The sequence below is a fragment of the Cyanistes caeruleus genome, chromosome 8 (assembly GCF_971803275.1).
Source record: "Cyanistes caeruleus chromosome 8, bCyaCae1.hap1.1, whole genome shotgun sequence".
In the NCBI taxonomy this organism is placed as follows: domain Eukaryota; kingdom Metazoa; phylum Chordata; class Aves; order Passeriformes; family Paridae; genus Cyanistes; species Cyanistes caeruleus.
In genome coordinates, this window is record NC_141708.1 from 17,623,223 (window position 1) to 17,648,113 (window position 24,891).

Sequence of the window (24,891 nt, forward strand, 5' to 3'; positions counted from 1 at the left end):
AAACCACCCTGATTCCAGTGGAGCCTCTTTCTTATGGCTGCCACCCACTCAGCTCCACAGAAATAAACATTGCAAAGTGGACACACAGCCTCCAGTACCCAGACACTGATGGGGTGCTCTGGGATGTATTAAACTTTCTGACACAGAGCAGCAGCACCAGCGAGCCTGTAAGGTAACAGCAAATATACACAGAGCTAAGCACTGCTCTCATATGCTGCTAAGACAACCAGAGCTGGGGTTCCCTTTCTGGCATCGATCCAATTCTTTAGAAAAATTCTGCTGTTAGATGCAGCCCCAAGTCAGCTGTCAACACCCTCTGGCTTCTGGACCTACACACTGCTGTTAACATCTGCCTCTGAACAGATGATCTGAGCCTCCCCAGATTCTCTTGATTCTAGGTGCTGACCAGCCTTGTGCCTCAGACCAATGCACAGCTGCAGTTACTGGAAACTCTAACGTGCAATTGCACCAAGAGCAGGCTTTGCTATTAGCAAGGATCCGTGCTTTATATTCTTACAGGATATGTTACTGATGCTCCCTAACACGGAAACCATAACACAAGCAAGACTTGACAGTGTAGAAAATTTTCCCTCTTCACCTCATATTCTTGGCCCTTGAATCATTCAAATTACTTCTAGGACATCACCAAGTTATCAGGTGGATGCAAACATTCTGGACATGAAAACAAGTAGACAACATCCTGGAGAAAAAATAAAACAAACAAGAAAAACAACTGGACTTCCTTGTGATCTATTACTTTTGTAAACATATGGAAACTAAGGTATAAATCTATGTGCTTCAACTGAGTTCATAATTTAACACAGGCTACAAGAACCAGAAACAGTCTTGCAAAACCCAAGGTTGACTAATCCTTATTGACTATTTCCTTACTTACTGCTGAGGGGGGGGAGGAGAAGCAGTAGTGTGTGTTTGTCTGGCGTATAACAGCCACTGAAAAGCCCATTCCAGAAATATAATGGTGCAATCCAACCATCTCCATGTGCTCCCACACATGCTGTTCAAAGCAAGGCTTTTCCCTGTTCTCAGCAGTGCATAACTGTGCTCTCACAGTGGAAGAAAAAAGCACCATGGATTTAAAGAGCACTCTCAACATACATTAGTTTTTAAGAAAAATCAGCACAAGAAACCTCAAGCACTTCTTCAATAATTTGCAACTGTTCTCTCTGCATCTGGTTTAATCTTGCTTTCATTCCAACTCATTTCAAGTTAAGCCTTCTGGTTATTAACCGGAACAGATTGCTGTCATGTTCCCTTCAGTTCAGTAATCAGGGGAAGATTTTATATCCATAAAAATGCATTAGATGGTTGTGATAACACTTTTGGGGGAAGGGAGGTTAATATGAAACTCCTGCCAGATTGAACACATTGGATACTTTCTCTTGAGCTAACACAGGATATGCTCCACACCTCCAACAGAGTGATTCAAGTGAGTGCTGTCCACATAAACCACCAGAATAGAATATAAAGAAATGTCCTGTCATACTTCCTAGGTTTGCATTAAACAGGTCCTTCTGACAAGGAAGAGCAAAGGAAGGAAGTTGCTGCTCACATGCCCCTGATTATAAGTAAATCAAGAGACGGCTGGGAAGTTAATCTAAGATGTAGCATTTGCAGAGTATTGTCTTTGAAGCAAAGCATCTTCCCCTTGTGATATACTGCCCTCCCATAAGCAGCTGTGAGTCCCTTAAAGTATTCCTTTCCTAAGGGTGACATACACAGACAGCAGTTGGCTGTTTGAAGCACTTAGTGGTTATTCCTTACACCAAGGAGGCACAAAACCTAACCTTAGGCTGCGTCACACAACCATGTGCAAAACGGGAATCCAGGGACTGCTCCTATGGCATCCATGTCAGCTGGAATTCTGCTGTCAACCTCAGTGTGAACATCATTCCTGAAGGTTCTGACAACAGTCCCCTCAGCAAACTAAACTGGTTCCTGGGCTCATTGTTACTGAAAGAGTGAGAGGGTCCTGCTGACACTCTCCACTGATAATTTTCACTGACCTTAGCAAACTGAATCAGGTCACAGATGGACACAACAAACAGCAGAGTTGGCAGAAGTAACAAGATGGGATGACACAACCAGGATCAAGAGCAAGAGACAAATAGTTCTCAACAGAAGTGTGTTAAACAAAATACTGTCAAAGAATACATAAATAAATAAGGTAGAACTGAGAAGCACTTGTGTAACAACTGCAAACACCCACTCAGCAGCAGAGCGGCGCACAACAGCACCTTGTTCACCCACAGCACAGCTGCCAGGTAGCTTAAATCAGCCATAAAACTCTGTCTCCAATACAAGGGTCCCACGTGCCAGGAAGGAGCCGTCCTGCACTGACCTACCCACCACCTGCTTGCAGTAGTTTGTCACAATGTGATTATTCAAGGCTTGAGGTAGCTTAAAAGCATGCTGTGTTCCTAGATGATAGCATGTTTATGAACATGCTCTGTTCCTATTTGGCACTGGGTCACCACTGTATAATTTAGGATTCAGAAGCTGTAAGGCTGCCAGCAGCACACTGTACATGCAGCACGATGCGTTTTGTTGTTTCACCATTGTTTAAGTTTATATAAAGTCTTAATTGCAAATGGAAAAAAATCTGCCTAGTCAATCAGGCCTATTCTGAAGAGTTTCCAAAAGCCTGCTCTGAGTTTCATAATTGGGAAGTTCAACCCAGACCAGAAAAGAATTACTGGAGTTAACAATAAGAAAGGACTTGCTTGAAACTGTTGCCAAACTCCAACTCAAGACAGAAAATCAGCTGGAGAGCACCATCTATTGGCCAGAAGAATTGCTGGATTGCCAACTTTTCTCTTTTTAGACTCAAAGCGAAGGCAGATCCTGGCTCTGCGCTGCAGGATGTGCTCAGCACACACAGCCCTGCAGGGAAAGGGACACTCCAACCATCGCACACACCGAGTCTGGGGACAGCTCTTTCACATGTCCGACAGAAATTTTGGCTTGAATGGATGCGACCCGAGGGCTGACTGCTGACAGGAGGACAGTACAACAGCCCCAGTTCTTTATTTCAATGCCATTTTCCTCCCCACCAATGACCTCTTGGTCTGGTGATTTCATGGTACAACCAAGGTACCAGTGTTTTCTGATTCTGGCTTTAGACAGCCACTGACCCCCAATCCAAAGGTTCATCCTGCAAATGAACAGCATCCCACACTGGTGAAACCAGTGTTAAACTGGCACCTGGTGGTTGTCTGTGCGTGGCACAGGGTAAATTCATCAACCCTTCAGCCTCTTTCTCTCCATGCAAACAACAGCATTGTCCTGGGTGCCACTACAGAAGGGACAGGAGAGGGTTAGCTTACATCTGTGTTCTGTGACACTCTGTCAGCAGCCCCATAGATGATTGGCTTATCAGGAAAGTATTTTTGACTACAGAATTATGTTTCTGAGGATTCCTACTCCAAGCTGGTCTTATCTTTAGGCTATCTCTATTTAGATGCCCAAGTTTAGATTTCAAGGACTGCCCTATGAATCCTACTTTTAACAGCGAAACACATCTCCCTGGGGAACACTTTCGTTAGAGCTGGCTAACATTTTTGGCCACAGAAACAGGAAAGAAATCTTAAGTACCTTTTCACTACCTTTTTCCTAATTGCCAGTTGTGTTTATTAGGAACACCACTAACAGAAAAGTTAAATTAACGCCGTCCTTTTGCCCAGGGAGGCTGACCCAGGTCACCACCAAACTCTGTGGCACTGGCGCTCTCCTGGAAAGGCTCAGTAGAGGTCAAATAGGCTGAAAGGTCTTGCTCAGTGTCCACCTTCAGCAAAGTCAGAGGGACCTGGCTGTGGTACAAATGTAGGAGAGGCACACAGCCCCACAGCAAAGACACTGCTGCAGGTAACCAAGATCAGTTCCCCAGAGCAAAGCCAGTGATTCAGGTCCTGACTGGACACGAGAAAGGCTCTGAACTGCCCGGGCAGATCCTCCTCTGAGTCACAGGAGGACCGCTTCTACCACATGTGGTCTCTGGAGCATTTCCAGCTCCAGTAGTTTTCCAAAGACTTTTTGCAGAAGCTGTACAAAGTTGGAAAAATAAAACTTATCAGGCATAATTGTTAATTAACTATCTCTGATATCAAGGAATTAAATAACTAATACAGACTGGTTTTTGGTTTGAGCTAAAATGGAAGTTTCCAGAGAAACAGAAAAGCTATTCTGGTCAGTCATAAATATTTAGTATATATATTTCCTAGAAAGAAATCTGCTAGTACTTGTGTTTGGACTTTTATTTAACTTTTTTTTCAGGAGGGGAGCTAATTTTGGAGTGGGTACAAATGTCAAACTTCAGAGGAAGCAAAATCCAGATTCCAAGCAGAACATCTCAGCTCAAATCAAACACTGGATAAGAAAGTAAATCTGACAGAGGCAACAACTGCAGCCCCAAAGGCCTGCCCACCTTAGAAAATTTCCTGATTTAAAAGCACAGGAAACCATACAAAACTAACTGTATTTCACAGGAGAGAGAGGGGTCCCCTTTTGTAAGGGCTCTTCCCTATGATCCCCATTCAAACTGGCACAGAACACAGTAGAAGATGTGACAGTGCAGAAATTGAAAGGCAAGCCATGGTAAATTGCAAAAAGTTTTAAAATAAATCAGCACAAATATGTAAACTCTATGGCAAATTTCTGCTATGGGGTAGAGAGGAGGCAATTAAATCAGAAGCAAAAGTTATGGCTGCAAATAACCTAACACAATTAGGAGAAAGATAAATCAGCCTGCAAGTTACTCCAAAAGAGACAGGCAAGGGAATGTCCAGGAAAAAGCACCCTGTCTGAGCTGCCTAAGTGGAATTCCACTGGGAGAAGGCCAGCAGGTCTGAGGTCTCAGAGCCTGGAGCACAAATTGGAAAATAATGAAGCTGGTCCGCTGCGATTGCTAGAGAGGTGACAGCGCTGCAAAACAAAGGGATTCTGGAGCCTGAGTTAGGGCAGTGGGAGAGATCAGCTTGCACACACTGCAAGGGGTTGGGTTACATGTAATTGCCCCTGTGAAGGGTGGGTGGTTTGCAAGTGTTATGACAGCTGCAGAGCAGAGGATGTCTCTGCTATGAGACAACACAAAGCTAGACCAGAAAACGGGGAGGCAAAAGTCACCAAACTTTCTAACCGAGGGCAAGTACCCTGTCCCAAGGCACTTGAACTATGCAGGGACTCCAGGAGCCGGAAAGTTTATCAGCACTCATCCATTTGTTCCCTCCAAGGAGCACAGAGTGTCTCTACAGAGACTAAGAAATAAATTTCAGGGTATCTAGGAGGTCCCTTCACTGCACAAATCCATGTGTTAACTATATGAGTGGGATTTTCTTCTCACAACTTGGCAGGGCAGGGCTGGGTGATGGTGATTTTTTCAATCCAGACCTACCATATTTATCATGTTTTCATCCTCATTTCTAGAAGACAGAAAAGCTTTAACTGCATGTTATTAACATGACAGGTTGCTTGCCAATATAATGTGTATTCAGAAGTTCCTGGAACTGCATAGCCAATCACAGCATGATTTTGATCTTTAAATGACTGATACACAACCTCACCTTTAACTCCATCTTTACATCTTTTATGTAGCAATGCATTTGGCAGCCAGTCCCTCTTGTCTTCGTTTTCTGTTTGAAATACTTAATATGAACGAGTGAGCAGCAGACAGATAGCACATTCCTACACCAACAGCTTTCACACACACAAGAGCTCGCCTTAAGGCTTGTTGCTTTTATAAAGCTCTCTATCTGCATGCAGTTTGGGTGCAGTGCTCACAAAGCACCCCCTTGTATCCAAATAAACTGGGCACTGGTGCCTTGTAAATGACACGTGGGGAGTGAGCCTGGCACTCTGCCACAGCCAAAACACAGGCCAGCCCCCAGGCTCGAGCCAGCCAGATGGCTGGGGCTGCTCAGCCTGCTGGCACTACCACTGGTTCATCTGCCAGCCCTGCTGCACCTTCCAGCTCTTCCCCATCTTGTAGGACCATGTGGGTGATGGTTCCATCTTTACTAGCATCAGTATCCAAAATCCTTTTGAAATGCTTTACACGATGAGCTTGTGGTGCAAGCAAGGTATTCTTTCCCCTTCTGATTTTATTCCACTGAGTCCTATTTCACCTGTGCAGTCATTGATCTCTAAACTGTATTAGGGTACCACTTTGTTTTCCTGTTCTGGAGAAACCGGCAAGTGAAAAATGTATTGGAACACAAAGGGAAAATGTTAGAAGAGTTACACTTCCCTCTGCCAGAGAAGAGCATATCACCACGATAATCACAGAAAGCAAGACAAAACTCCACCTTAACAGCTTGTTTTTGATACTGCAGCAACAAATGTTCTTCCACAGTGCTTTACATATCATACAAATGAAATGGGGACCCTTATCCACCCACCCTCCTGCCCCTGTGCTCAGCATTCTCAACACCCGTGTGGCCACTTACAACTCGCTGGCTGGCCTTTGTTCATCCACATCCAATCCCTGCGCTCATTTCCCCAGGGATACAAGCCATTACAAACCTTAATTGCAGAGCCCACTTTAGCAATCTGGACAGACCCAAGTGTTTTCAGCACAGGAGGTCTCTCATTCCAGTCCTGGGGGAATCTGCCTAGACAACTACTGCCACAAAACTAATAGAGCCAGATTGTGCCTTGAAGGCTTGGGCCCATGTGGGAGCACCACTGAGCTGCATGATCTGGGCAGAAGCTTGAAATGTGATTCTCCAGGAGGAAGCACAGTCCTTGCATCGACTGTCATCTCTTCTATGCTGAGCTGGGAACCTGCAGCCTGTGGGCCACAACTGCACACTCAGGCACACTCTGCTTCTTTCTCCCCAGCCCCTCATTATTCTGCCACACAATAATGGCTCACAAAAGCCTATTTGACCTTCATGGAGGAAAGATTCTCACGCCTCTGATTTAACAGATCTAGCATTTTCAGCAGAGAGAGGCTCTTTGGACTGTTGTCATTCCTTCTTAGTTCTCTGAGAGTTTACCTAAGAAAAGGCTGAGAAATTCTGTCCTTCCATTGCAACCTGGTATGTACAAACTATGTGCAGAACCTGACCCTGCTAAAAGCCACAGCATCACTGTCAGTGATTTTACTTGGCCACGATTTCACACTTAGTTCTCTACTGAAAGAGGAAAGAGAAGCCCCCACTCCTTCCCCCACCCCCATTCTCTCTAGTGCTTCCCAGTTATCCAAATCTACAGCACAATTTGCACAAGAGATTCTTTGTTATTTTCCTTTCCTGTAGTAGCACAAATTTAACTTGCAACAACCTTGGCCTTTTTGATGTCAGATATGACTCATGAGATAGATGCTGGCTTTACTGATTAATCTTACTTATGCACATGTCTTATTCCTCCCCTATGACTTGCCAAGAGCATTTATTTCTGCTACACTAGGAACAAAATCTCAGCTATGTCTCTGGAGCATTACATATTGCAGACTCTGTCTCTTTGGCCCCCTGCATTAATTTTCTTCAAATGACACCAAGGGGCCAATATGTTAAGTTTGCACTATTGGTCTGACAAAGTTTTGGCTTCTATTTATAATCATTTGTATAAAAAGCATCAGTTTGGGTTAGCTTAGGCCTTTTGTGGAGGGAATCACTCTAGCACAGATCATTCCAAAACTGCTTTCGCTTTCTGTACTTGCTGAGGTTTGTGTTTTTGAGGCAGTGTAAATTGTATCAGGGATACTGACAACTCTCTGACGAGCAATTGGAGGTGGACACTATTAATCCCAGCTTTGGTCTCCTGCTGTTTTTAAGAAGATTTCTTTATAGAATTAGGTATTGATCCTACTCTAGTTATTGGAGTTGATTCACAGCTGCATGACTCCACAGCCTGATGGCATAAACAGTCTAAAATCAGATAAATACTATGAGCAGCAATACACAAGGTGCAACAAGGGCAATTCCAATTACATACTAAGGATGGAGATTCCTGAACTCCTCTTGACCTCTGCTCCAGTATTTTACTTTCCATATTATTATTTTCCTTTATCTTTTATATACAAGAATCTAAGATTACTCCTCACATGTTATTCTCTCAGGTTGTAGGTAACTCATGCTACAGGCCTTCTAGTGTTTCTTTAGGCTGACTTAACTCTAATAAATGTAGCTGTCATTAAGTACTTTGATATTTAATCTAAATTTTGGTGTTTGACATTGTCGTAATACTTCCAGTTATAAATGAATGCTGTCCCTAGCAACTTTACAGAGAGAAGGACTGTAAAAGAGCACATCATTATCCAAAACATTCAGAGAACACAAAGCTTTCCTTAACAGTGATAGGTGAATCCCACACAATCAAAGGAATTCTCTCCTGTTCATTCCATGGTTGTTCACGTATGTGTTGAAAAAATTCTTGTAAGCTTCCTTCTGATGCAGGAGCTATGAGTTCCTTGATCTGCTAGCTCAGCCTGCTCATCTGGAAAGCATACTGAACACTGACAAGGTTGTATTGTGTCAGCAGCCTGCCCCGGGTGTCTTTTCTCCAGCCTGATGGTGCATTGCATGCTGCAGCCATCTACCCTCACCCAGCAGCTCTGGGAGGACCATGCTCCCTACGCTGATACTGATACACAGGTAGACAGACATTTCCAGGAGTATCACACATCCTACCTGACCGTGAGGGAAAAGCTGCACCATGCCAACATTCCCAAACATGAAAAGGATGCAAAGTTTCCACTAGAAAGTAACTTGTGCTCTGTGAACCAATTCTTGATCTACTTTGTCTTATTCTTGCAGCAAGATATAGGAATGGGGAAGAAGTGTGCCAACATCATGAATAGAGTGAGCAAGGACATATATACTAATGCAGGACTTATTGGCTCACAGTTCCCACTGTGTCCTGAAGAAAAGCACCTACCTTTCATAGATACCTAAACAAAGGTGTTTCTGCCCAACCACGTGCCAAAATACAAGCCAGAGCTCCTACATTCTGGAAGTATACACTGTATACTCTGCACTTTAGCAAGCATTAAACTCAACAAACATAACTTAAAAACAGGACTTTTCATTGAGGAACCTTGATCTGAAGTTCTGCCTCTTGAACACTTGAAAACTAACTAAGAAAATAAACCAATAAGGTAACTGATTGATCCATGCTTGGGAAAACAATTGTTTGATATACACAGCAAGAGAATATACCTGATCAGAACTATCCCTTGCAAGAACAGACCAGCAGGGACAGGGTCCCAAACACCTCGTGACTGCCTGTTTCTAGCTACATTCTGATCATATTTGTCAGCTTCTGGAATTTAGGAAATACAAGTTTTTACATGTGTTCTTATGAAAAGCCCAGCAAACTTTTGCAACTTTAACTTCTTACTGTCATAATGCAAAGCATCTTAGCAGAGGCTCTGCAGAGCCTGGATCTGCTCTAGTGTAGTTAAGGAAGGTTGCTTATGGATTTCAACCTTTTAGGCTCAAATCTAAAAAAAGTTCATTCACACAAAGCAGCTCAGTGAAGCCAAATAACGAGGCTTAGCCTAGGTTGACCTGAGATATTTTATTACAGATGAAACCAATTCCCTTTGAAGATAAGGGAATGCTTTAGTCGATGGACTCTATTTTGCTTTTGGCAAGATCTATGTAAATCTGGAGTAATGCCATTAACTTCATAAAAACCTCACCCCAGATTTATAGTGATGTCACCAGGAGCAGGATCCAAGCCCTGGTTGACTGAAAAAGAGTACCAAACACTTTAATTGAAAGAGAATCTTAAAGTAACCAGTGGGAAGATATTTTCTTAATTACACTTGTGATTATTGTTAGTTTGTAACGAGTTATTAATGTAATCATTAAAGTTGAAGAACTCACATAAATCAGTATAATTTATGAGAGGAATTGAGCATAACTAATTAACTCAAATTGTTGGTTATTAATTTTTATTTTTTTAAACCAAGTAACCAAGACTCTTGATGCTATAGTCTGAGCCATAAAATAAATTCTAGTCTGTTTTGACAATGAACAGATATTTGGGATTTAGAGCATAATTGGAAGGCTCACATTTTTTTTAGTATAATTTCCTTCAACTCAAACAAATTCAAAGAGATATGCAGGGAGAATTAAGTTTTTTCTTAGTTAGTCACTCAATATTTTGCTTCCAAAATATTTGAATTTTGGACCAAAATAGCCCAAAAAGATATATTGGAAAAGAAAAATTTAAGTAAAAAACACACCATATTCTTCAAGACCTTTTCTTCTGATTTTTGAGATTACTTTTTCCATATGACTCTTAATGCCAAAGCATTAAGTCGATGGTGAACAGGTTAGAGTCATGCCATACTTTTAAATGATACTTCATATAACATTAGAAAATCATTTGAGTTCCTGGCAAAGTATATTTCTTCCTTGATAAATGTTTAAGGCTCAGAAGAACCATTGTCATAATCTGGTCTGATCTGCTAAACAGGCAGCCAAGCATTGAGAGGCAATACATTGTGTATATTGTAAGTAGGGAGGCTTTGTATCCCCAATCTGGACATGGAAGATTCCATAATGCCACTTGGAAGCTTGCACTGTTCTTATCATCTTGACCAACCAGTCTTAACTGATGGAAATTCTCTATATTTATTCAGCCATCATAAGAAATTTTATGATACAGACTTAGGATTATAGAACACTATAGACACCTCATGGATGATTTTCATTTTTTCATCCCAGTCTAACTTGCATCCAGTACTGCTTACCATTAGATGACAGCCTCTAGAGGCATTTGATGGATGTATGGTGCCTTTTAAACTTCCCAACACACACAGTTAAACCCCTACACTGAGAAAGGTCCCTCACTGATGCTCACATTGGGTCATTCTGACACAGAAAGCAGGCTTCAGGGGCATTACGGTTTCATCAGCGATGTCAGCAGCCAGAACATTTATCCAGATCCTATTTCATGTTCCAGCAGGCTCCTTTCCTCAGAAGATGTCATAGGGTCAGCAGAATAGATGTGGGGAAAAGTCCAGAGATGCGAAGGAGAACACCAACCTCAGAATAAGTCACAGAGGGGTGGCAAAGCACACTGTACCACAGGCAACAGCAAGGCACTGTAAAGCAGAAAGATGAAAGATGTCTTCTGATTATTCTGAGAATTTATACTCAGGGTCTAGTATGTAATCCCAAGCTTTACAACAGTCTGATCAGCTTCTTCGTCTCATCGTTTTAATTCTCACCTCATGCCCCCTGGATCTATTTAAAACAGTCCAGTCAAAATTATTTTCTTGGCCTGGTGTCTGACCACGTCATATAAACCAAATCTGAGCCAGAGGCAAATCCAGTTCAGCCTGTGGTTCAGGTTTGGGTTTAAATCAAAAGAATGTTTGTGATTTGAGTAGATGGAACATTAATAAGTAACAACAATATAACAGCCTATAATAATAAGTTTACTTTGCAAGAATAGAGTCACAGACGAGCCAAAAGAGGAAACTAATCCCCTGGGTGATATGGTTGTAGGATTAATATGGTATGAACATAGTTAGATCTTCAGAGACATGCAAACTTATCCAAAATGCAGTAGGATTTGTTTGGCACCAAGCTTCCAACTTTGACTCCATCCTAATAAAAATCAGAGTCGTATATGTCTTTTTATTTTCCCCTAACTTTTATAAATGTATTTCAACAATTTAAAGAGCAAAACCTTCCCAAACTATCAAAGTCCAGAGGACTCAGATTTTGCAGCTCTAACAATTTTACTAAGACATCTCCTACTCTGTGACATTTTAATTATTCACAGCACCAGTGCACTACAAGTGAAACATGCTGTGTATTCTCCATTCACTCATTCATTAGTTTTAATTAAACCCTCTAATTTTATTTATGCTGTCATGGACTGATTAACAATTTGCAGCACAAACCAGGAAGTTTTAAACAGCACCTTGAGAAATCTTCCATGCTCTAAACAGGGATCTGCTATAATAACTACAAATCTGCTGGATTATGTTCTGAAAGGCAAAAGGAACTACATCAGCAGCTTTCACAATGCAATTTTCTTTCAGCTGTTTAACAAACCATATCTCAAGGCCTTTGGTGAGAAACACAGATGAGGTATCTGAAGGATACAACAGGATGAAACTGCAGACAGACACTCAGGAAGTTCTTTTATTAGAAGCAGTCTAGGGATGAGATGGAGCAGCATGATGCAATAGAAAGAGTACCAAGTGCTACACCAGCAGAGACTCAGGACACTTTAAGTGTTGCCAAAAGGACAAGAGGCACTGCCTGGAGCTTGTTAAAGGAGAAATTCATGGAACATCTTAAGTAACTCTGAAAGAGTCTTTATGACTGCGATTTACACATTTTATTATTCTTTTAAATTTGAATTGTCTGTAACTTGCACCTTCTGACAATAGACCTGTCTCTCAAAACCTCCATCTCAGTGATCTTTGAGCACCTGAATTCATCAGCATGCGTGCTACACCTCAAAATGCAAAGATTTAAGTTCACTCAAAGCAGCCACCTATATATCTATGCAGCAATTAATTCTGCTCCCCAGATTTCAAAACAGGCCTTCCTTCACACTCCACATCTGTTGTTTCCTCTCTGATCCCCATCTACACATCTCCTTCTCACATTTGTTTCTGTCCCCACCTGCACATCTCAGTTCTGCCTCTCTAGCTCCTTCAGCAGTCTTTCATTCCCTCCTGCCTGACTGGAAAAGACTACCTCAGACCACTTTCTCCACCTTTGCCTGTTAGGTGCAGCTGGGCTCACCAACTGAGTCAAGGCAGATAAAATTCCAGGAGAATAAATAAGCATCTCCACTGAACAGGACTCACTGAAAGATTTGGGAAGGATACCCAGAGCTCCTGGGCCCTTTCTTTTACCCTACTTTCCTTCTCGGCTCTCTGCTAATTACAATATATGCTTTATACAACTCTGAGTTACTGCCAACTGCTGTGGACCCCACAAATAACTATTCCCATTCTTCTACATTCTTTTTGTGCAATGTAGAAAGATGCAGTTTAAAGGCATTGAAGTCTACCATGAACCAGGGAGCTGTGCACTACCTCCCATTTTTATGGCACAGGATCCATGCTGCAACAGGACAAGCTAATGGAGTAAAGAGGGAGAGGGAAAACCTCTTCAGGGACAGCAACCATTCCTAAATAGCCACCACCATTAAGTCAATCCCTATTACTTTGCTTATAGGCTTGAAATTAGGGAGAAATGACTACAGAGTGAAGAACTGACATTTCATCTTCCTGACCTCTGCCCCGAGTACAAACTGAGGCCAAGACAGCAAAATCGGTTTGAGTGTGTCAGTCTGAAATAAAACAACACAATTCTTTATCCATTTGCACCTCCTTCAAAATCTGGTCACACAACAATTCAGCAATGGGCTATTTATAGAGGCTGTACTACCTCCAGGCCTGAAGCAAAGTGTTGTCCCAGGAGAGCCCAGCTAAGACAAAGCAGAGCAGCGCAGGCTGGATCTGCCTACCTCATCAGGAGGGTTGGATTTCACTCTGGCCAAGAGCGTTCTCAGCAGCAAATGAGGCCTCCCATAATATATTCCAATAAAAACAGAGGCTTTAAGAAGAAATCAGTGTTTAGTTCCCTTCCAAGACATATAAATAGTTTTAAATTGTGCTCTTTTGGAAGCATTTGTGATTTCTTTTAGGCGATGCCTCCCTCTAGTGTTAAAGCCGGCAGGTGGCCACCACCGGTCTCAGACAGCCCAGTTTTTGAGGAGGTGAGAGATTTTCAAGTACTCAAATATTTATTATGCTTCTCTTCCTGGCACCACCGACAGTTCAAACACAGCCCGAGCAGGACTCTGCCAGCTCTAGGGATCATCACAGGTGCTAGCAGTCATTGCAAGGAGACCTACACAAGTCAAGAGCAGGTGAAAAGCAGCAGCCTTTGGTTGCCTGGGTAGGACAGCAGAAGATCCTGGTTCTGGGATGTGAGAGCCAGAGCTTTGCCCTAAGCTTGTCAGTGAACATCTCTAAAGTATGCAAAATGTGAAAGGCTGGTCTGAAAAGACAATAAACACCCAGGTTTGTCTTCCCTCTCTGCCTGCCTAAGATTGATGCCAAGAGCCTATTACACACTTACTCAGTTCTTAAAGCTTCTATATTTTTTTCTCCTTTTTCTACAGGGCCTTAAAAACCTTGTGCACACACACCTATGAAAGATATGTAGCAAAGACACACGTAAAAACAATGATCTGGCTACAAGCTCAGGAAAAGGCCTCTAACAAGCTGCAGCAGATTTGCCTAGAAAATCACTTTCTAATTCCTTTGGAGAAAAATACAGCCCAAATAACCACAAACATGGAGCTTTGCTAAAAAAATGGCATTATCAAGAACTTCCTTATGTGTGAGCTGTTGTCTAGCAATATTTGTTGGAAATACAAAAGATGAGCAATCTAACCACAGAAAAGCAGTGGGAGAAACCTTCACTTCTGGAATTTGTTCCCATTTGCAGTCATTAGTTTTCCAACCTAGTAGTACATTAGGAGTAGATTTCTGCATTTAATTTCTTAAATGCACCACAGCAGGGAGAGTGAGGAGAAAAAAAACCCAAACAATTTTATTTCTCTGCAATATAAAGAGTAACAGTTATTGCTTGCCAACTACACAATTATTTTCAAAGAGCTTAGCATCTCTCTTAGGTTGATATATTAGCTTTATTACACTGCCATGGCTCTGAGAGATACTTGCCACTCAACTCATTGGTACAAAGAGATACAGATGCTTTATTATCATGGATGGAATTCCCATTTCTGCCAATGCTGCCGGCAATTCTATGCCCTCCTGAGAAGTAATGCAGCCCTTAAATCATTTATTATCTATTCTCATCACAACTTCACAGTTTTGGCATTTTGTTTTAAAAGTATCGGTGTGCCTCAGTGTATAGCATTTTCACCACCAGCACAGAAATCTCCTAGGGCGTTGGCTCAGACCCACAGTTGCTACTTCAGCAGGAAAGGACTGAAAAATAGAGAAGCTAAACTGATATGCATAAAAATCTGCTACTGCCATGTTTTTCAGCAGAACAGCACTGCCTGTGGGCACTAGGACACTCCATACCTGACTAACTGACCCCTCTAGAATAGTGTGGGGATTTTTGGCTTTTAAGTTGGTGTCAGACAGGACGAATGTAGCCAGCTGAACAGCTCAGCCACAAAAGCAGTATTTCTAGGAACAGCTATAGCACATAACTGTTTAGAGAAGTTTTAGGTGAAACGTCTGGTGTCCATCCCATTTCAGAACTCTAATCAGGTAAGGGAAAAATTATTCTTCTGAAATTCAGCCTCAAGATTTTACAAAGTTGTGGATTGGTCTAAAATTCTATTGAAGTGTTTTCTGCTTCTGTGTTTAACAGCCTCTGTTTTAATCACATGACATTTTTAAAGCTAGTGTGTTTCAGGCTACGTGAAAGAGAGCTAGAAGGATCAGCCTCTGGAACAATCTACCAAGTCATGTAGTGAATTTTCTACTGTTCAGTGCATTTAAATCAAAATGTGATATCCTGCCAAGCCATCTGTGCCACCTCATCTCCAAGACTCAGGCCTGATGTAGAAGCTACTGAGTGAGTATTTTTAGTGTCACACAGGAGGTCAGAAAGAATGATCTAATGTTCCTGTCTGGGCTTAAGCTCTATGAATAAATGAAAATCTTAGGCCTAAGCACTTTGGGACAAAGGAGCATCTTTAAATATTTAGCAAAGCACTGCATCCACTGGGACTGCTCCACAAAGTGGCAGTCACATGCCTGAGGCTCAGACATCTCAGGTCACCTTAATGCATGTAAATGAAAGTTCAAAGATGCTCAAATCCTGTGGCCACTTAACTCTGAAAATGTACTGGTTTGAATTAGTTTTTTCTTAGTCAGTCAGTCCAAGCCTTTCTGTATGCATCCATAGGATCAGTCATAGTCCACATACAGCATTTCCTCAGAACAAAATCCATAAATATATTCTGTCCCAATAATAAGTACCAAAATCTGTGGAGTAAAAGCCTACTTGAAAAGCAAGAATGAAGATTTGGCCAACAGCCAGAGGTCACACCCTTAACAGCACAACCAGGCTATCAAGCACGAAGGCTCATCTGCTGCTAAGAGCCAGCATTTAGACAAGGTAGGTTCTTACTGGTTATACTGGGTGCATCCCAGTGTATGTGTTTATCATCCCAGGATGTGTTTATCATAGTTATAGAGATAATTTTAGAGCAGGAGACTGAAAAAAATATGGATTAAAAATTAAATCACTGCCCCTTTGCCCCTTATCACTGACCATAATTTACAGAACCTAATTTTTCATTACCCAAATCAGAGTCACAGAAACAAAATTGCTTCCTTTCCAAGTTGTCGTTCTATTTGAGCTTCCTTGAGAGTCTGAGTTCTTTCACATCCCTCTAGACCAGCTGAGCTCTGAGCTACTGCCTCACAAGATCTGCCAGGATCCTTCCCAGAAACCCCACAAGGCTGATCGTAAGGGAAGACACACTGTTTAATTTCTCAGTCTTGCTAGTTCAAGAGCATATCTGCATCTCAAAACTTGCCAGAACCAGCTCCAGTAACAGTTGTCATCACTAATGCTTGCATACAGGGGGGTTGAAGACTGTGGCTATGTTACAACATAAAAAAACAAAAACAAAAAACCAAACAAACAAACAAAAAAAACAAAAACAAAAAACTTGTCCTTCCCATGAAACCTCACTGCCAGTGGTTTAGTAGCTGCCCTGCAGCAAGCAGTTAGCTACATGTAGAAAAATTAAAAAATAAAAGAAAAACAAACTGAACTTAAATGCAATTAAATACTTCAGCAAAAGATAAGCACACATGCATACATGCTATGTGAAAATATCAGAAGCTATATGGGTATGTAACCAAAATCAGAACTGAATTTTTGGTCCATTAGAAGTTAACTTTGTATGTGAAAATGACTGCACTGAAAATATAACTTCAAAGACATTCCGGCTTATAATACAGATTTTGTACTTTTACAGCCTTTGTAATGGACTTTTCCAGGCAATAGGTGAGGCTGAGAGGGAAAAGATAGATCTCCCCTGCTTAGGTAAAACTGTGTGTCGAGGTTGAAAAGTTAAAAAAGGTCTAGAGTTGCAAATGCACCAAGGATAGACCACCACAGGACAAGCTTTAAAGGCCTGTGGGATCTCTCCCTGCTCTGGCTTCCATGAAGCCATACAGATTTTCAGCAAGCTCCACCTGGGATCCTTGGAGTCACAGTCAGGATACAACATAACTGTTTTATATTGCAAGTACCTGCTTTGATGCAATAATATTTAATGCTGGATTATAGCCCTTCTTCCTTCTTACTAGTGTCCATATCTGACATTAGTGATGTGTTAACCGACAGAAGTCTGCTAACATGCTAACATGTAGGAAAATCTTCAGTTTCCTCCTGTGCTTAGGAAAGAAGCAGCCTGTCATTTGAAAACTTCTCTCCTAGCTAAAAATACAAATCCCTTTTTTCTCTTTCCAGGACAACTCATCTTTTGACCTTTTTTAATCAGTTTATGGAAAATTGATCCTACCCTTCCATGCCATAGTTTAGTTTTGACAACAGCTTGACATTGCCGTGTCCTTAAATGTCCCTGGTTGCTGCCTTTCTCAGTCTGCTGAAAGACTTTGCACTTCACATTTTAAATTGTTTCAGCAGTTAAAAAATTCCTTCTACTTAGAACATGAAGATTCAAATAAAAATGAAGATTTTAAAAAGCCTTCTCATTGTAGGCACTAAATACTAAAGGATATTTGCAGTAATAGTGTACTTCAGAGCAAAGAAACAAACAAGAGTTTATCAACATAGCACGGCTTTATTTGCTTGATGAGCTTCCAGGTCCAGGTCTTAAAGGTATTACAGAACCCATTCAGTTTCCCTGAGACTCGTAGACACTACAAGGCAGACATAAGGTAACTGAAAAGAAGCAAAATCTTCAGTCAAGGACCTGAAATCGTAGTTCAGTAGGAGAAAAGCCAGCAACGCTTTTGGGAATTATTCATTAATATCTATGTGTTCTGCTATGTATTTATCCTCTCACAGCTGGACCGAGGCTGCCAGCACGTACACTCAGTTCTGCTGCCCCGAAGAGGGGGAGCTGGATGCGGAGTTTCACGAGAAGGGGTACAGGGGCACTGGAGGAGGCAGCGGCCGGGCCGGGCCGGGCTCAGCCGGGCCCCGTCACCCTCAGGGCCGGGGAGCCCCGCCGGCACCGGCCCCTCCGCGCGCACGCGCAGCGCTGGCCCCGCCGCTGCGGAAGTGACGCGGCCGCGGTGCCGCGCAGGCGCAGTGCCGGAGCTCTGCTGCCGGAGCCCTGCTGCCGGGGCCGCCCCGCTCGGAGCAGCCCGGCCCTACCCTGCCCTGCCCGGCCTGGCCCTGCCCGGCCCCGGCCCGGCCCGGTGGTGCCGCTCCCGCTGTGCTGCGGGGCCAAGGCTCGGACACAGCCCGGCGGGAGCCGCCGCTCCCAGCGCCGCGCTCGCTCGCACACAGAGGTGGGTGAAGCGCCACTTGTGCCCGGGCAGGCTTGGTGCAGGTGGGACAAGGGGCCGGAGGTTCCTGGGAGCGGGCGGTGTGGTACCCGCTGCCTGGATGCAGGGCCTGAATGCATCCCCTGTGCGGGTGTGTTCCGAGCGTGTGGGAGAAAACCGTGTGGTGGGGCTGAGACCCACGGGCTGCCGTGCTGGGAAATGTTGCTGAACTATACCAGCTCCAGCCTTGCCTTAGTAAGTCAGCCCAGCATTAATTTCCTGAGAACTGAGGTGTTTTATGCTTCACTTCAAAGCTGAATTGTCAAACTAAAGCCAACTGCACTCATTGGTGCTTTCGATTGCAAGTCTTAACCTGTTTCCAAAAGTTGTATTTTTGGTGTTTGGGTACGTTAAATTGCATAAGTTTTTGTTATGTCACGGTCTTCTGGAGCATGACCATTTACACAGAAGACTGAGTTCACTGTCTGGCAAGGAGAGTAATTTTTACACGTTGTCCTGTTCGTATTCATATCAGCGTCTTCCAGGATGGTTAAACATAGTTGTCTCTGAGAGGTTTTGGCTACTCTTTTGATTGTGGGAGTTGGTGTGGAGCTGTCTCTGCATGTAGATGCATGCATCTCTATCTGCATGATGGAGAAGTAGACTACTAGATGTTTTGACACAAGAATCTATCATAAACATGCTTACTGGTTTGCTTACATTTTTTGGAGAGGGCACAGGATTCATAAGGAGCTTTTTATGTGTGGATGTCCTTATGATAATGTGCTTCTTCTTTGTTGCTTTTGAGCAGAGGATGCCAACACACAAGAGTCACCTGCCAGAAAGTATCCAAGAGCAAGAGTCTACCACTACTTCAAGCAATGACTGCCTGCATAACGATGAGGACTTGGGAACTGAACAGGAAAATGGCATTTGTGACAATGGTGTGGGTAATAGTATCGGAATTCCCAGCTCTGACTGCCAGGCTTCCACTTCCATGGCTGTTCCTTTGGAGGTGCCCAGAAGAGGACATCCCCTTTTACAGATCAACAGGCAGCAGATTCAGTCTGTCTCATGTAGTGCACATGCTGCTGAGCTCAAAGATTTAGGAGTTGATGTCTACGACCAGGATGTGTTGGAGCAAGGAGTTCTTCAGCAAGTAGATAATGCAATTAATGAAGCAAATAAAGCAGCAAAAATAGCTAATGCATCAAAAGAGTATGAGTCAGTACTGGAGGATTTAAGGTAAATTGTGTGTCTTCTTACTGTTCCCTTCTGCTACTGACGATCTAATGGGACTTGGTATCTCATGTTTTTAAAATCTTAAAGAGGAAAAGATGTTTTGAAAGTGCTTGAGTACACATACTCTTTGGAGTCACTTTTTAAAAATGAAGAAAATATTTTTCACATCAGACTATGCTTCATTGCTCTTATTTGACTAGTCGTGTCAAGGCAGCAGGGTAGAGTGCACCTCCTTTTTCTGCTTTGTCTCCTACCTCACCAAGATGCATCTATTTTCTGGGCAGTGGAGAATTACTCTGTTATTCAAAGTTACAGTCAGAAAAAGTGTCACTTCCTCAATTCTGTATGTTTTGTGGGGTCATCCGCTTCAAGTTATGTTCCTTCAATAACTTGGATGACTCCATCTCATGAATGTCCTACAGCCAAAACAGCCTTCTCACAAGTGTTTGTAAGAACTTCTTAATTATACCTTAAAAAAATCAAATGCTTAACATTGATACTATTGACACTAGAAGACTTTGAGGAATAGGAGCCAGTAACCTTTCAAATGTTGATCTCCCTTTTTGTTTTTAGTCTCATTGTATGAGTTACTCTGTGAACTATTGCAGGTAAATTATTCTGTGTATGTTTCACTGCATCACCCTTGCACTAACGGTGTTTTTTTAGTGCTGTAGGTCTCAATTATAATTTTCCAGTTTGGGTGTGGAGATGTGAAATTAAATAAGTTTGCAACACTGAAATCTAATTTCAGGTGATGTGGAACAGAAGAACATAATGAGTAAGGTGGTATCGAGAGAATGAATGGAGCAGCATAACCATTACAATGAGAGTATGTGGTTATTGAAAGAGTGGTGCATAGCACCATTAATTAGTTTATGTTTTCCCGTTTTTCTTTCAGAAGTATCCTATGATTTTTCTTATCCCGCTCTTTTCACCTCTCACTTCAAGCCGTAAAACAAGATTTACATGAGGGAATGCAAATGGTTTATGCAGATATGCAGAATCTTGTCTGCATAAGATGTAATGTGAGAATCTGAAAGTTGATTTTTTGAGAAAATTAACAGATGTAGCTGACTTTGAGCAGAAGGACTAACAAAACTCAGACATGAGTAATGGATGATCGAATTGCTTAAAATCCTGAAGCTTAGTGAACTAGAGAAAAAATCAGGCAAGAAATGTTTTTTGAGTAGTTGGCACGGAGTTCATGGTAGAAGCTGCATGATTTTATAATATGCACACAAATTGAAGCAGAAAAAGAAGAATGAAAATGTTTGAAGTTAAATCCTGTTTAAATTTCAAAGTCCTGTTAATTAAAGTTTTGTGGAAGGAGAGAGCATCAAGAGACTCCAGGGCCAAGGAAGCAAGAGCCAAAATTAGGAGATGGATGCAGGAGGATGGTGTACAGCAAAGCATCACAACTGGAGAGTGAGAAAGAAAGGGGATGGTTCAAAAATGTTAAAAGAGTATGAAGAAGTGAGGATGGCAGTGATTGCTGGGGAGCTGGTAGAATATATCTCCTAGGAAGGATAACTGGTAGAATTCAGATTAGAGCTGGAAGTAAATGTGGCCCAAAAATCTCCTCCCTGGCAATGGAGGAGCCTTCCTTAGTGCTTTTCTTTGCATACAGGGGGAATAATGACTGCTTTGCAGGTATTGTGAGCAGTTGTCTTCGACTTTTTTCATAATGCTTTGGGATTCTAATTTGTGTATCCTTATGAAATATTCTGATATATGAATTAACAAACCTAGGTTTGTTGCTTTTGATGGTGTGGCAGTTCCTTCTTCCTTGCAAATGAATTCAACCACAGAAAGATCAGGTTGTAGCATGTAGTTCTACTTGAGTTTCACATTTTATATGGAAACATGAAAAATGGTAGTGCATGAGTAAAAGAAGTTTAATGTTGATGTGCTCTTAATTCTTTGAACTAGTCTGTCCTGTGAAATTGCACCTTTGTCTTGCCATCTGCTTTTTGCATAAAAGGTAAAAAATACAGGTTTCCTTATATAATGGCATCAAACTATTAAAACCATTTTAGAAAATGAAAACATGGTGTTTCTCATTTAGATTTTTGGCTTGTGTTTTGTTTACCTTGAATAATGAAAACAACCACTCTTGCTTGTCTTCGTCAGACTTGTAACTTTTGAGTACTAAATACTACAGTGGTTGTTCAGTTTACGTTCTTCTGGAATCTTACTATTAACAAAGTTCAGTTTAAAAATATTTTATGATATACAACTTTTTCAAGTGTTTAGTATTTCCAGTGTTGTTTAACTACATTATGCTTATTCAGAACCTTACCTTTAGACCTTTTTAAGTCTTATATTAAATCTTCTGGAGTTTTTAAAATGTCTGAATTGAGAATGTGCTGTTTTTCTTTCTAGACTTTACCAGTTCATTGCAATCTTACTATTTTTGCAGATCATGTACAACATCTCTGAGACATATAAATAAAATTATTGAGGAACTTTCACCTCAAGCTGCTGACAACAAAAATATTAACAGAAAGCTAGATTCTGTAAAACGGCAAAAATATAACAAGGTAACTGGATTACAGTAATTTTCTGTTTACAGTACTTAGGTTTATGCTTTGCCTTAAGATTTGGCTTTTGTGATATAATTCTTAATTATATAGTTCAGACTCAGTCTGGAATTGCTGTTCCTTTCCTTTGAAATGGTTTCATACTAATTTAAAGAATTTAAAGTGCTGATTTTTTTTTTTTATTCTAAGTTTTGGAACAAGATATAAAACAGAAGTTCCAGGACCTGTTCAGAAGATTGATTTGCATTAATTTAATTAAAACCCTCACAGTAGTTTTGACAAAGCCTTGTTAGGGTATGATTCATTAGTTTAACTAAATCTCAGATCTCATGGTTATTCCTTCCCTCTGTTCTTTTCCTTAACCCTCTTTCATTCTCTGTATCTTGTCAGTACACATAGTTTGTGTGCCTCTTTAACTCACTGATTCAGAAACTGCTGCAGCTTTTCTCTGCCAGCACAGTGAGTTAAGGGAGCTGTAGAGCAATCCAGTTGGCATCAGGGTAGGCAATAGACCTTTACACTGTGAATAAGAAAGAGATTTGAGAAAAGTGAGACTTCTACTAATCAGGAATGCAGCACCTTGATCAGCTCACTGTCAGCTGGAAAGTCACCCTAGACACTTTCTCTAATGATAAACCTGTCTGTGAAACTTATTGTCCTTTGCCCTCAGAAGGCCAGTCTTAGGTCTGAATGAGTCATTTGTTGCTGACTCATTCACTTGTAGCTTAGTAACCTTGATAATTTCAGCAACCCAGGTAATACTGTGCTCATAATTTAGCCAATTAAATTAGAGAGTGATGGGGACAGTACAGAGCAATGGCAAAGGACTAGAAAAAAGTAGTGGAAGTAGTAGGAAGAAATGTGTTAAACCAGACTTACATTAAAGAATGATCACTATTCTGCATGTTTTCATCCTGCTTGAAGAGACTGACATATATGTTAGTTCAGGGGAAGTTCAGACCTCTTTGCAAGTTTGTTGTTAACCATCTTTGAAGTGAACGAAAAAAAATCTCCTTTTGAAAACCATAAGCCATGAAAGTGTTCCTAATAACCTGAATTTTACAATGGGTTTGGTTTTTACTGGAGTATGTGCCTTTCTAGGTAAGGAAATCCTTCCAAAGCATAGAGTATCAAATTTGAAGTTTACATTACCTATGTCTTTGTTTTCCTAGTTGGAATGTTTTGTTTCACAAATGAAAGTTAGCAGTACCAAAGAATCATACCATCAGAACTAGATGTACTGTTGAGAGTATTACAATCAGAAAAAAGGTGTAACAGAAGAATTAATGGGTAGGAATTATTTTCATAGGAGTAATAAACTATACTTCTTACATAATCTGTAACATTGATATTTTGATATCATTTTGATATCATTTTTGATATCATTTCACTTTTCATTTTTTCCTGTTAAATTAGCCATGACCACTCCCAAACTAACCATGGACAAACACCTATCAGGATGTTGGACTGATTTACAATATCAAGTCCTATGTAACAAAACATTCCAAAACTTCTGGGATGATGAAAAAATCTTAGTAAATCTTAGAGCTGTTATTTGTGGCTTGGTAATCATGAGCCCAGTTTTGTAATCATGAACAAATCTCTTGGTGTGCTCTGGGAGTCCCAGCAGTCAGCTTTGATGGGCTTCCTTCACTAGAATCAACACATAAAATGGCCTTAAGAAATGTACAGACAAATGAATTGTGCACATGAATTTTGTATATGTAAACAGCCTGATCTTACTATACACATATGCTAAGATAATCATGCAGCCAAAATTGTGTGTCTTCCGTGGGTTGGAGCCCTACAGGTATTGTGGTGACACTTTTTTTGCACTTTTTTTTTTCCCTCAAGTGTGATACTATAAATATTTGAATATGAGATTCTGGTTGAAAATACTGCAAATACATTGATTTAAGTGTTGTTTAAAAGATAAGCAAATTTATAAAGCAGATTAAAAATTAAATTAATTTATTCTTGTTGAAGGAGCAACAGCTGAAGAAGATAAAAGCAAAACAAAAACGTCTTCAAGGAATACTCGGTTTAACAGAGTTTGCCGATGAAGCAAATGAAATTGAATGTGAGGAAGATGAAGGTATGTATAGGAAAAGGCTGAAAGTTCTACTTCGATATAATGCCATTTTTTTGTTTGTTTGAAGATACTTTGTAAGATTTTTGCCAGTAAGGAAATAAATTTCAGTGTTTGGCTTTCAAAGAGAGTTAAGAACACTTATTCTGTACACCTGCAGATTTGCAAATCTTGGCATATTCATGTGGGAAGTTTTAAAAAATGGCTGTTAATCTGTGTTCAGCTGTGTAGAGCTGACTGAGGCACATTAGAGTATTGGGCTTAATAAATTGGAAATCCTAACATTTTTTTCACAGCTAATTTGATAAAGATGACTAACATCATGATTGAATTACATTTTATATGCTGGATGCTATCAATCAGCATTAACAAAATTGTTTTTTCTTACTGTTGGGAAGTATCACTAGAAATGGAATGGGGGAAGTGCTTCTTCTTTTCAGGCTGCAGTGTGACTTTTAAAATTAAAAATAAGGTTTCTTCCAAAGCAGGGTATACATTGCCTCAGTGTTTTACTCAGTGTGTTACAGTGTTTTACAGAGTTCTTTCTCTCTGCTCTCTGC

At 41.2% G+C, this 24,891-nt stretch overlaps 1 protein-coding gene and 1 long non-coding RNA gene across 3 annotated transcripts in view; one reads left to right on the forward strand and one right to left on the reverse strand.

Moving 5' to 3' along the window:
• Positions 1–17,788: 17,788 nt before the first annotated feature.
• LOC111942740 (uncharacterized) lies at positions 17,789–18,150 on the reverse strand. The gene is made up of 2 exons (XR_002870675.2): positions 18,061–18,150; positions 17,789–17,909 (listed from the first exon to the last, which is right to left on the reverse strand). It is a non-coding gene; the product is annotated as an uncharacterized LOC111942740 (long non-coding RNA).
• A 103-nt stretch (positions 18,151–18,253) lies between these two features.
• Positions 18,254–24,891, forward strand: part of ERCC6 (ERCC excision repair 6, chromatin remodeling factor) — a 46,385-nt gene continuing 39,747 nt past the window's right edge. The window contains exons 1-4 of one of the 2 annotated variants that reach the window (XM_023929587.2): positions 18,254–18,484; positions 19,272–19,705; positions 22,122–22,242; positions 24,229–24,337. In XM_023929587.2, coding sequence (XP_023785355.2) covers positions 19,275–19,705; positions 22,122–22,242; positions 24,229–24,337 — 661 coding nt within the window. In that variant the 5' untranslated portion in view covers positions 18,254–18,484; positions 19,272–19,274. Of the gene's footprint in view, positions 18,716–19,271; positions 19,706–22,121; positions 22,243–24,228; positions 24,338–24,891 lie in introns of both variants that reach the window. The other variant, XM_086900378.1, reaches the window with a different exon arrangement.